Source organism: Siphateles boraxobius, unplaced genomic scaffold (genome assembly GCF_051911475.1).
Source record: "Siphateles boraxobius isolate OS27281-9 unplaced genomic scaffold, OSU_SipBor_1 8, whole genome shotgun sequence".
Taxonomy (NCBI): domain Eukaryota; kingdom Metazoa; phylum Chordata; class Actinopteri; order Cypriniformes; family Leuciscidae; genus Siphateles; species Siphateles boraxobius.
Window position 1 is genome coordinate 16,186,038 of NW_027509208.1, and position 13,766 is coordinate 16,199,803.

General features: G+C 38.8%; 1 protein-coding gene across 3 annotated transcripts in view; it reads right to left on the reverse strand.

Moving 5' to 3' along the window:
* The window catches only part of trappc8 (trafficking protein particle complex subunit 8), a 79,674-nt gene that overhangs the window by 6,814 nt on the left and 59,094 nt on the right, over window positions 1-13,766 (reverse strand). For all 3 annotated transcript variants that reach the window (XM_077220960.1, XM_077220962.1, XM_077220961.1), the window contains 4 exons: window positions 5,794-5,862; window positions 5,484-5,542; window positions 5,010-5,213; window positions 4,085-4,186 (listed from right to left, as the gene is read on the reverse strand). In XM_077220960.1, coding sequence (XP_077077075.1) covers window positions 4,085-4,186; window positions 5,010-5,213; window positions 5,484-5,542; window positions 5,794-5,862 — 434 coding nt within the window. The remainder of the gene's footprint in view (window positions 1-4,084; window positions 4,187-5,009; window positions 5,214-5,483; window positions 5,543-5,793; window positions 5,863-13,766) is intronic.

Below are 13,766 nucleotides of genomic sequence, written 5' to 3' on the forward strand. Positions count from 1 at the left end.
GCAAAGGCCAAAAATGTCCATCTGTGATGGGCTCTCTTGAGTTTGGTGTGCCTCACACCGTGTCCTAGCTACACACGATAAAAGGTATCTTTTCGCTAATCAGAGTTTTGTCCTAACCAGCCGCGACAGCGACAATTCTATTTTAGGAACGGTTTCTATTTTTCTGCGACGTCGCGGCTGGAACAACAACCTCAAAGTGTGGAAATGATAACCTCAGGTACTGTTTATGAGCTTTATTCAATGTTATAAGCATGCAATGTGACTTTGAATACCATTTAGTGCTCCCAGCTTTGTAGCTGTAAAAGCAACAATGGATAATTCACCTCAGATCTTGGAATTAAACAAATGGAAAGAAGGACGTTCAAACTGTGAACAAACAAGTGTATTCTTTGACAAATATTGTTTTATTAACTCAGTAGCCCACGTATTTTTAATAAATGTTTAAATGGTGTAATAGTTGTGAATTTGATTATGTAGCCTGCTTATCCATTTTCTTGCAAGTGCCATCAAGATTACTCTCTGGTGCTGTGCACTTGCCACGAGATTCAATCCACACGCTGTTCTGATTGGCTGTGGGTTTTGATTGATTTAGACGCATCTCACAGTCACGTCTAGTGTGGACAGAAAAATTCGCTGGAATCTTATCGCATCGGGTCTGGTTAGGACACATGTTAGAGGGGTCAAGGTTCCTCTGGAGTACTCACACGACCTCTCTTAGACCACTGAGAAAGTGTTAAAACCCACAAAATTTCAATTTACTGAATGTCACAGAGCTTTTGCAAGGAACATAACCATATTAAAGGGATAGTTCACCCAAAGAGTAAAATTATGTCATCATTTACTCAACCTCGTGTCGTTCCAAACTAATAACACTTTCGTTCATCTTCATCTTTTATGAAACATGATATTTTTGTCCGTTCCACCAAAACTGACAGTTCATAAAGCTCATATAGACATTGTAGGGAAGGAAATCCAAATGAAATCATCTGAAAAAACATGTTTGCTTTATATGACGAACAGATTTAATTTTATTCACATATAAACAGATCAACATGCATACATAGAACTCTCAACAAACCTCACTGGTTCTTGCATGTCGAGCAGGTATGTTTGAGCCTCTGTTTACCATATTTGATGTGCTCTAGGTATGTGCATCATATAAAGCAAATGTGTCTTTCCAGAAGACTTGATTAAACTACTTGATTCATGTGGATTACTTTTACCATCTTTTTACTAATGCTTTGAAGAGCCAAGGTGTTGATGGAATGAACTTTCAATGAAAGGAATGAAATCTCTTTAGGTTTACGGAGATCAATGAAAAATGAACAGTATTATAGTTTAGTCAATGTAGTGAACTACTTTTTTGGCTTCCACAAGAAGTATCAAGGTCTTTAATAAAATCACACACTACGATGAGCCTCAAGGTCTGATCTGATTTATCCATCCTTGTGCCGTGAACACCAAAGAAACATCCTTCCAACCTTTACCCTTCTTCATAAAAAAAGCCAGAGCATTTGCGCACTCTTCCCAACATTGCAAGGTCAGAAGACTGAATTTATTTATTTTTTCACATTCAATTGCCTTTATAACTACACATGCACTACAGAAGCATCAAGGCACTGATGCATTCCTGACAAAAAGCACAAAAAAATGACTTGAAGCGAAAGTGTCAACAAATACCTTAACAATTCTGAAGTCCATTACTTGATCTATACCGAGAGATCAACACAGCCCTGAATTAAAATAACTTTGACCTCTTTATCATTGTTGGTCTGGGGCCGTATTCAAAAGAATTTTTTTTGACTATTTAGGAGTAGTCCTAAATCACACTAAAATATTTTAGCTAGGAGTTTTCTCTTAAAAGTTATTCACAACGCCTTTCAGACCTATAGTAAGGAAAAATGACAACTCCTAAACTAAGAGTGAGTCTTCGTTGCTATGGATGACGTCATGCACGAGTTTCCTCGCAATGATCACAGTGATTGGTTGTTAGATGACAGGGTCATCATGCGGAACATAACACAAACGCAACAAATCATGGAATTACGACATCTAAATATGTCTGTGTCCTACACAAAATAATAATAGTAATGTCATCGAAATGCATATATAATGACATGTTTGTGCAGGCCCCAGTGAAGTGTAATTCTAAAAAGGCAGAGAGAGAGAGAAAAGTGGTGAATTAAATTAAATTAAATAAAGGTAGCCTAATTCCCTAATGAAACCGCCACTTGCCTAATAATGAAAAACGACACTTGCATTAACACTTGCTTGGTTAATTGACATCATATAAGTATGGAAGCTTGTTTCCGCCAATGAATAAAAAATTAATAATAATTGTGACTTTTTATCTCACAATTGCGAGATATGAAGTCAGAATAGTGAGAAATAAAGTCGCAATTGTGAGATAAAAAGTCGCAATTACCTTTTTTATTTTTCATTCTGTGGCGGAAACAAGCTTCCATAGCCTAAATAGACTACTTAAAGCAAGGAAATGTTGCTCCTATTGAAGTAATGTAATAGTTGAATGACAGTGGATTATGAAGAAATAAAAGGGAAATTCGACACTGGGATATCAAGTAAAACTAAGCGTGAGACATGGGAGAGGATTTGTTTGCAGATCAATGCAGCATTCCCGCTTGTGTCGCGGACCCCTGACGACTGCGAGAGGCGGTGGTATGCGCTACAATCCTTTATGAATAGGTCTTAAGGCCTCATTATGCTTCTGCGTCAACTCCAGGGCGTAGCTACGCCGTCACTCCTACGGCGTCGTGGCCGTTTTATGGTTCTGCGTCAGGTTGAGTTGCATTGTGGTGCATCTGACCAATCACAGCCCTTGTGGTCTGCATCGCTTTGACGCATAGTTACAATTTTTTGGAGGTGCACGTCAAGCTACGGCGGAGGGGTTCGCGGCGAGGCGGAGGGGTCTGCGGGGGTACGCCGTCGATTCGACACAGAAGCATAAAACAGGCTTTAGTGAGTTAGGAGTCCTCTCGACTTCTTTTAAGCTGTCCCAGACTTAGGTGCTACTTTTAGGGCTAAAATGCTTTGTGATTTACTCTTAGTGAAAAAAATTAGGAGTCCTAAAGTTAGGAGTGACACGCCCATTAATTTTAGGAGTTGCTCCTAAATTCGCCAGTTAGGAGCTACTTTTAGCCTTAAAATTCTTTGTGAATACGGCCCCAGATCTCTGATGGACTTTATCCGAAAGTCATTTATGAATAGTGTGCCTTTAGTGTTTTGATTCAGCGCTCAAGTGTGTTATCTTGAGTTAATCGTCTGCCAGTCGGTGATGAATTGCCTCACTAAATGTATTGAAAATTGAAGGCCAAAAATTAGACTAAAAATTATAATTTTAATGTCTTGTCTTCTGGCAAGGCAAGAAACACCAGTATAAAGTATTACAGTATAGTTCTGAGGATTGTTACATTGAGTTCAGATTCTTTCCCAAGAGGGAACTTTCACTGATACACCGAAAAAAAGGGCAAACTATTGCTTGGCAAAGCTAATTTTGTATTCATTCAAATAAGAGCTTAACCTGAATGTACTAAGATTAGGAAATCTTGTTCTGTAAATGGTCACACACACAAAATATGATTTATTCATGATCATACTAGGCTTGCTGCGATGTTGCCGGTGTTCAGCGTGCGCTGAATGAGAGTCACAGCACAAATCAGCAGCAGGAGTCCGATTTCAGCTCACTTCGCCTCACTGACAAGACGATGACAGAAGATTTGGTTTCAAAGCGAAATGGAAAACCACCTATTTAAGTGAATTTGTCATTGTACTGTTGTGTTGTGTTCTTCATTAAGAATAATAATGAACTCACCATTTAAGCAACTGCCTGCCCTGAATTAGCGCCAATTCGGGGGCGATAGTTCAAGTCACATCCCTAGTGCATACATAAGTATACACTCACCGATTCTCTTTGAAAAGATAGAGTGGTCTCCTGCACTAGAGGAAGTATATTCTCTATAGAATGAACCTATATTCATGTACATTTATAAAGCACCCACGTGAAGAGCCAAATAGCAAAAGCGTGGCATTGTAAGATATTGTGTTCTGTATGTACAGTGTACAGTACCTCTTTCTGCGAGAGCGAGCAGGCCTCTTTGCCAATGGTTTGCAGTGCAACATGAAGCTGCCCCTCTAAAATGAGCTGTTTGTTATCCTCCACAACATATGCCTAAAATAACACACCATATGATTAATACAATGACATTATGACCACAAATCGTACTGTCACCAAGAATTATTTACATCAAAAGTTCTTTGAGATAAAAGGAGCCGATTTTGTGTTGACAGGAATAGTCATCAACACCAGTGGTGTTAAACTCTAGTGCATCGATCAAAAACCAACACTTGCTAGGCGCAAAATAGTCAAGTCAATTACCTGTAGTTTGGCGAGTAACTGGCAAGTTGGCTGGTAATATTTTGAGGAATCATGTTCTAATAAATGGTTTAAATTTCCCAGGGGCCAGTTAAACAGTTAAAGTGCTAACACACATTTATTATAACTACACGATTGGTACAGTTACTGATGGAAGGTGACATTACATCATAAATAAGGTGACAATTCTAACCACTATTGGAGGAATAAAAACTATATGCAGATTTGGACTGTGCGTTCACACTGGCGACATGCAGCCATAAAGTAGTACTGGTAGTGTGAACAAAGCTTTACAGTAATGCTTCGTTCACACTACAAGTACTAATTTATGGCTGCATAACAGAATAAAATAATCATTATTAATCTCATGAATTCTGAACAGTCTTTAGGAAACAGAAAGAATAAGAAACGGTCATATCAAATATGGTAAATGCGTTATTGTGCTATTTGGTAAATGACTGCCTTAGACATATATCATAGGCTAACATGTTAACTTTGGTAGTCCTAATAATAATTGCTTTATAAACAAATACGATTACCTGACCCTCACCCCAAATATATATACATTTTTTTACAATTTTTTTTTTTTTACCATTTCTCAGCAATTGGTAGGAGTTACCTTCCAAAGGATGATGATGTCAAGCTCTACTTCGCTGCATTTTCTGACAATGTTTGTAACACCTTCATCAGTCCCGTTCTGATGCGCGAGGCTGTGTCTCCGCATTTGACTAGCACCGCCTGCAGACAGGCCTCCTCTCCTGGCTTCAGCGGACAGACTCCTCCGGAAGAAAAAATCAGCACATGGAGTGGTAGAGCTGACAATCTAATTTAAGAGGAAACGCCAAAGAGAGAGAAATATGTTGAGGACAGTTGAGAAGCTGAATGAGGATGACAGTCAGTGACTCAATCACAAAATCATTCATAAAAAGTGTGTCTTTAATAGGCATTTCAGTGCTCAAGTGCATTATCTTGAATTAACCATCTGCCAGACAGAATGAATCAAACAGTGATTAATTGATTCACTGAAATTCAACAAAATTTGATATGAGTCAGTATCACTGAAATAGTAGTGAGAACAAAAGGGCTTTCTCACTTGTTCATTGCCAAGGTTGAGGTCAGCAAAGGTGTATTTTCTTCCTGCATCTGAGGTAGCTTAGATGTTGAGAACAAAAAAAGTCAGCATGTTCAAACATCAATATGTTAACCACAGTTTGCTGCATTTTAATTGGCTGAGAGCAGCTGTGATTGCGGATTGAAAGTCACATCTAGGAATTTATTTGGTAAATGTGATTTTAAGTTTATGCACGTCGTCTTACGGAATAATAAGCAAATAGTTTTTATGTGCATTTCAGAATTTGAGGCTGTGAAGGGTTGTGTATATGTGCATGTACTGGAAGCCTTACCTTCCTCTGTTCTGCATCTTGTGGCTTTGAAGCACAGCTTTCCCCTCTCCCTGCTGGCCAGCTTAGAGTCTGCAAACATAACATGAATTGAAGGAAAAGACAAGAAAGAAGATGTGAGTTCATCCATTTATTCTGCGTAAATCTTTATTTTTGATTCTCCTACATCATAGAACCCCATACACAAAAACAGTTTAGATATCAAGGCCAGTTAATCAAGCATGTTAAAGTTAAAGAATTTGATTGATGAATGCAGGGCACTTAAAGTTTTTCTTGTTTCTTTATTATGGCTTCAAAGGATTAATTAACCATTATTAAAGAACCATTGATATTCAGCCTTTTGTATGCATCTTTTTAATATCCGGAAACGTGAAAGAGATAAAAGATGCAGAAAATGCTCGGTGTATAATAACTCGAATTCTCACACAAAGACTTTTATTTTGCTCCACATTGAAAATAAGTAATGTGGGATTGAAACACAATTAAGCTGAACAAATTATGACCGAATGCCTATTTTTGAGTTAAATATTAAAGGATTAGTTAACCCAAAAATGAAAATTGTATAATTTATTCATCCTCTTGTCATTCCAAACTCATAAGACTTTCATTCAACTTCGGAACACAAAATGAAGATCATTTTAAAATGTTCATCATTTTTGTGAACAAACCTTATTGGTTAGAGACAAAAAGTCCAGGGTGCTCAAGGAGTTCAAAAAAAGTATTAGAAGGTGCTCTTTGGGGTCGAGAGTTCAATGTCATGTAGAAAAGGGAATCCAAGGCACTCTTCTTTAGAAAATTAAAAAGCCTTTATTAAACTGGCTCTATCATGATTGAAAAAATTATTAAAACATGTGGGGGAAAATACAACCCACGCGTAGCGGCACAACCAGCCTTCTTCAAGGTATATTTTCCAAACAAACAATTTCCTCATTTATAGATGCTAATTGGGAACACCTGATTGACAAATAGCCTGCACATACAGAGAAGGTCCACCAGGAGGTAGTACAAAAAAAAATACAAAAAAAATAAATAACATCACAGAAAAGGGCTGAAATCTATTTCTTCATTTAAACCAGGATATACTGTGGCCTGTAATTCATATATATAAAATGTTTCTCTCTGTAGAAGTAATTTTGATCGGTCACCACCCCGAATACTCTTTTTGATTGTTTCTAAACCCTCAACCATTAGACCTTCTGGGTTGTTATTGTGCACGTTTTGGAAGTGTTTTGCCATAGGATAATCTAAATGGGCTTTTCTAATAATAAACTTTATTGGTTCTCAAGCATCAAGCAAGCATGTTGAGCCTCTGTTTACCATATATAATGTGCTCTATACATGTCCAAATATGAGAATAAAAGTGTAGATTAAATCTGTTCATCATATAAAGTGATCGTGTCTCTTCAGGAGACATGGAGTAAAACACTCAGTTATTTCGATTACTTTTACAATGTCTTTATGTACTTTTTGAAGCGTCAAAGATTTGGTAAAATGTACTTTAAATGGAGGGACACAAGTCTTCATTTGTGTTTAGATGAACCAGTCTTATAGGTTCTGAATGACACAAGCATGAGTAAATGATGACAGAATTTTCATTTTTTGGGGAACTAACAATTTAAGTGTGAGAAGCAAACAAGAGAATGCAGCTATTATGATAAACAGATCAAACTTTCAGAACCAGTCTTATAGGTTCTGAATGACACAAGCATGAGTAAATGATGACAGAATTTTCATTTTTTGGGGAACTAACAATTTAAGTGTGAGAAGCAAACAAGAGAATGCAGCTATTATGATAAACAGATCAAACTTTCAGATTAGATCTTCAGAACTCAAGATTTTTCAATCCCATGATGCCTGGTGTGCGTTCATGTCTTAATCCTTTTCTTCTTTCAAAAATAAAAGTATTCAAAGACTAACAACAAGGCAGTATTCATTATTTGTTTGTTGCTCTAGGTCCGTCCTCCATCTCCAAAGGGTAAAGCCACTCTGTTCCATAGGACAGATAAATTCATTAAAACTACTGAATTAAAAAAAACTTACAAAAGGCGATGCAGCGCAAACACAGATACTGCTAAACAACAAGCCGCTGGGCTTCATTGAGAGTTCTCACACTTAACAAGCAGGAAACTGATTTAACCTTGGAAGTGTTGCACTCCGTTAAAGATGCATTGTTTAGTATCCATGAATTCATATCCATATTTTCACATCATTATATTTATTTACCTATCTGAAGCTGACACTACGAAACGAGCACACACACAGGATTCAATGTGTAATTTAGTGAGCCACTAAAATGCATACGCCTGCATCTTTCACACACTCAGCACAATTTGAATGTGACCTAATTTCCTCTCTGCATTTCAGAGTTGCTGCATCACTCTCTGCAGGGCGTGTAGGAGCACACGTTTCTCGCGCCTAGGGTATTAGTGCACCCGTCCAGATGAATCAAAACAAACGCAATGTGAACCATTTTCAATGGGCCACTTAAGGGCTGCCGGTCACGGAGTGTATCATCGTGTGTTTGTTCCCATTCCCTGCATCTTTTGATACTCTACCCGCTTTTCTGGCAAGCAATCAAGTTCCTCTCCATCAATATTTACAGTGCTGGCGGGATGTATGGATTTATGTAGGCTGATCGCTCTTTACATGGCACTTTAAAGAAAGATCCATGTGATGTTTCAAAGGAACTACAAATGTGCAAACAAGTAAAACCGACTATAGAGTTGTCAAAAGTACCGACTTTGGAACCAAATCGGTACTGAAATTTAAAAAATGTGACAATACCTGCACTTCCCTCTCGCATTTTGAGCGCAGTTGAACGGATTCTTAAACACGTCTGATTGGCCAACATATATGTCTCTGATTGGCCACATTTTTTAAATTTCAGTACCGACTTCTCAAAAAGTTGTCCGACTTCGGTCCCGACTAGTTGGTGGGTTGTCTGAAGTAGGAGCTTTCAAAAATTTTTAAGCCAATGTTCTTCAAACATGATGATTTCACCCTTTCTAATAATCATCAGCTATATAATATTTACAAGTAAAGAAAACCATTTGTGGAAAAAATCCTAAATGTTTTTCAGGGCTGTAATTGGTAAATGTGTGCAACTTGTGTCAGCACATTAAATAACCTTTCTATTTCATTCTTCTTATTTTATGAAATTTTTTAATGGAAATATGAGATTAATGGCAATTATTTTGTCCTGCTGGAGGCAGCACATTTTTTTGACCAGTCAGAAAAAGAAAACAAATTTGCATCAAAAAATCTAGATAAATTAGTCAGTTTCTGGATGACCATTCTGCCAACCCTTGGAAGAAATATCTACACAAATCATAAACACAGACACAATTTCACCACCACCACCACCATAATTATCTCAGCCAGCAGGACCAGTTATATTCAGCACCTGAATGCAGTCACTGTATCCATAGTAACTATAGAAAAATAAGTTTGCATGATAAGTGCAAAGGAGAAGAATCAAAATGATTATACTGAGCTCCATATGAGACAAGAAGGAAGGACAAAAGTCTCAAAATACATATAATTTATGAAGGACCACCATTATTCGCTTTTGGACATTCCTAGTGTGGACATTTTGCAACACATTTCTTTTGTGATGGATGGAAGAAATATCGTATACTAGTTTGGAACCAAATTCAATGTTTGGATGAAATACCACACATACAGTGCCCTCCACAATTATTGGCACCCCTGTTTAAGATGTGGTCGAGGACTTCTAAAAATTCTCCTTTTTTTCTAAACAACATAGAACCCAAATGCAAAAAAAGAGAAAAATCCAACCTTTTATTTAAAGGCGGGGTATGTGATTTTCTTTTTTGACCATTTTTTCAAAATCACTTGAAATCCTATTCCTAACCCACTTACTGGCTGTAAATTAGAAGCACTGAAATGAAAATTAAGCAATTTAATCATCTGTGGAACGGGCAGGACTCGAAAAACTCCAGCCAATCATTTTCAAGACCGTCTAGAATCATTGGACAGAAAATGCATCACTCAAACGGTTGTACCATGCCCACCACCCTAACCTCCCCCCACCCCCCTCGCGCGCGTGTCCCGTTCGTGCGCATACTCAAAGCTCGTGACGCAGTCACAGGAAGTGCAAGTCGCCCCGGTACAGAGAGAGAGAGAGAGAGAGCGTCCATGTTTTTCGAATGGGTGGAGTCAGGACCAGCGTTGGAGAAGAGAAGGTAGGACCTTATGAGTTGTGTATTTTCAAAATCTGCCAGCCGTTTTGCAAATCACATACCCCACCTTTAAGTACATTTCTTTGGTGGTAAAAAAAAAAAAATCACACATTTAGAAAAAAACAACTTGAAAGCATGTGTCCCACAATTATTGGCACCCCTAACAATTCCGATGAAAAATTTAATTGATTTTTTTTTAAATATATTTTTCTGTAGTTGCTAAAGTTGGTCAGGGTATCTAGGAACTTTTAATTACTAATTCATGACCTGTTTCCCTGGGGTATAAATATGACGTGAGACAGAGGCCTAATTCTCTTACCCATTTGTCAACATGGCAAAGTCAAGAGAACACACCATTCAAGTAAGCCAGATGTGTGTCGACCTTATTAATAAGTCAGGCAATGGCTACAAAAAAATAGCCACTCGCCTTAACTTGCCCGTATCTACAGTCAGAGGAATCATTAAGAAGTTTAAAACAACTGGAACAGTGACAAACAAGGCTGGAAGAGGTCCCAAGTTTATCTTGCCACAACGAACAGTGAGGAGGATGGTAAGAGAAGTAAAAAAAGTCCTAAGCTCACTGTCACAGAATTGCATCAAAGAGTGGCATCTTGGGGTCACAAAGTCTCCAAAACAACCATCAGACGCTCTCTACATGCCAACAAGCTGTTTGGGAGGCATGCAAGGAAAAAGCCTTTTCTCACTAACACTCACAAACGTAAACGTCTGGAGTTTGCTAAGCGGCAATGGGACTTCGACTGGGATCGTGTACTTTGGTCAGATGAGACTAAGATTGAGCTTTTTGGCAACAAACACTCTAAGTGGGTCTGGCGTAAAACAAAAGATGAGTATGCCGAAAAGCACCTCATGCCCACCGTGAAGTATGGTGGAGGATCTGTGATGCTGTGGGCCTGTTTCTCTTCCAAAGGCCCTGGGAACCTTGTTATTGCATTATGAACGCTTTGAACTACCAGGACATTTTAAATAAAAACCTGATGGCCTCTGCCAGAAAGCTGAAGATGGGTCGTCATTGGGTCTTTCAGCAGGATAATGATCCAAAACATGTGGCAAAATCTACACAAAAATGGTTCAGCAGTCATAAACTCAAGGTCCTCCCATGGCCATCTCAGTCCCCAGACCTCAACCCAATCGAAAACCTGTGGGGTGAGCTAAAGAGGAGAGTGCATAAGAGAGGACTCAGGACACTGGATGATCTAGAAAGATTGTGCAAAGAAGAATGGTCAAAGCCCCCTTTCTCTGTGTTGTCCAATCTTGTGAAATGTTATAGGAGGAGATTAAGTGCTGTCTTGTTGGCAAAAGGAGGTTGTACAAAGTATTAACATCAGGGGTGCCAATAATTGTGGGAAACATGATTTCAAGGTTTTTTTTTCTAAATGTGTGATTTTTTTTGTTTACCACCAAAGTAATGTAGTTAAATAAAAGGTTGGATTTTTCTCTTTTTTTGTATTTGGGTTCTATGTTGTTTAAAAAAAAAGGAGAATTTTTAGAAGTCCTCAACCACATCTTAAACAGGGGTGCCAATAATTGTGGAGGGCACTGTAGTCTCTGCCAATCCCATGTTAATCTTGAGTACCTGTAGAGTAGTATTGCATCCTTCATATCTGCGAAGAGTCTTTAGTTTGATCAGGGAACAAAAACAAACTGTTCCCCGAACGCTGGGTTCTTTGGAAAGCTGAACAAGGTTATCTTTCCCTCACTGACAACCAAAAACATTTTTTTTTTTACTTTGGCCATGTTTAACAGTGTACATAAGTCAAAATACACGAAATGGCATTATACATTCCCTTTAAATAGTGCAGCAGATTAATGGCATTTCTCAAGAGAATCGTTCAAATTGGTATAGAAGCATGAAATTTGGCACAGATACTCTCCAAGGGTCATTTTTTGGGAAAAAGGCGTTGGCCACCGAAAAATTCAACATGGCGGACATTTTTTCAAGATGGCCGCTATTTCTGTCAAATGCTCATTATGTCAATCGTTCAAACAGTGATATCATGTAGGCATAACATTTTGTGAAAATACTCTCTTCAGAATGTTTTTTTGGGAAACAGTGCTTGTCCCTCAAATTCAAGTTGGCAACCATTTTTCAAGATGGCCGCCATTTTTCTTGAATCCTTACATATTTTTTTCAAATGGTGATGCTATCATGAAATTTGCTACAAATATTCTTCAAGGAGCATTATCATGGAAAAAGGTGTGTGCCAATCAAAAATTCAAGATGGGGACCATTTTCAAGATGGCCAGAGAATGTACATTTCCAGAAGAAAATGTGAGTGGGTGCTTGCAGTGGCAAAACTCGCCACACGGTTACTAGGGTGTGGTATATGATTGCATACGAGCCAACAAACATGTCTGTATTATGTTATGGTGCCGAGATATGGCTTATTCATGTGTTCAGGTGGTTGCTAGGTGGTTGCTAGAGTGTTCTGGGTCGTTGCTATGGTGTTGGTAGGCGGTTGCTAGGGTATTCTGTGTGGTCGTTATGGTGTTGGTAGGTGGTTAGTAGTTGTCACAGATGGTCACTATTGGAGTTCTTAGCATTTTCTTGGCATGATTGAGCACTTACTTAATCGCTATTAGCATGTAGCTGTTCACAGCTAGCATGTGTAGCATGTTGGAACTCCTGTTTGCTAGCATGAGTCAAAACAGCCAACCCCCATCTCTATACGATGTTCTGATGTAGAGATATGCTGCCGTGCAAAGGCAAAAGACCGTAACTTCGTTTTTGGTTGGAAATGAGTTATTGATATTTTTGGCACATTTTTGGCCTGTGTACTTACAGCTGCCATCAGTCCCTGTAACTTCTGATGTCCTCAAAGCCTTGTCCTGCACTGATGCGGTCAGATAGTATGCTCTTAACCCGCTCCATCGACAAACGTGTGATATCGATCGCGAAGGATATATGCAGAGTTGACATAGCAGGTGAATACAACAAAGAACTAAAGCCCCGCCTCACCCAGTTCGGGTACCGGACCTGGTTGAAACAATCATGCATCTAGCTGGCAGAGTGCCAAAACTTCGCCGGCGCCTGCAGTAGGGCTGTCGCAGTGAAGGAATTTCCCTTGCGGTAATTTTGAGTGGCTCAATAGAGCGATATGCGGTAATACCGCCATTTATTTATTTCTATTTATTTGTTGTTATATAAATACGTGTTATGATATGGTCAGCATTCACAAAAACAATGTAACCGAACTAAACAGTGTCTCTGCGCATTGAAAGACTGTCACTCAGCGCGCAGTTACATTGTTACGCCAACGGACTGTAGAGTGAGTCATTAAACCGTTCATTCAACGAAAACGTTCAAAAAGCTGATTCCTTAAATGATAGATGTAATGAAACAGGGTGTTAATTATTTTTTAACTTTGAGCTCCACTTTTAAAGGCTCAGCTGGCCAGCAATGCTTCACTTTTGGGCAAAGCCGAAGCATTGCTTCACTTAATAGAGACCAATGGCATTGATTCAATGCGTGACTCGCTGCTTTCCCGCCCCACGGCTTCCTCGCGCTGTGTAATGTTGACCAGCGCTGACGCCATTCATGGTAAATACCACACGTTAAAAGGATGATACGACAAATATTTCGCTTTCCTTGGAAACGGCAAACTTTTCATGAATATACTTGACTTCAAAGAGACGCACGCAGGTAATCGCACGCGCTCAGTCGATCTCATTCACTGTCTGTTTAGGCTTAAGTCCAAATCCACAAAGCCTCCGTACAAATCACCATGATAAACAGTCTTGTTATCATTATTAACT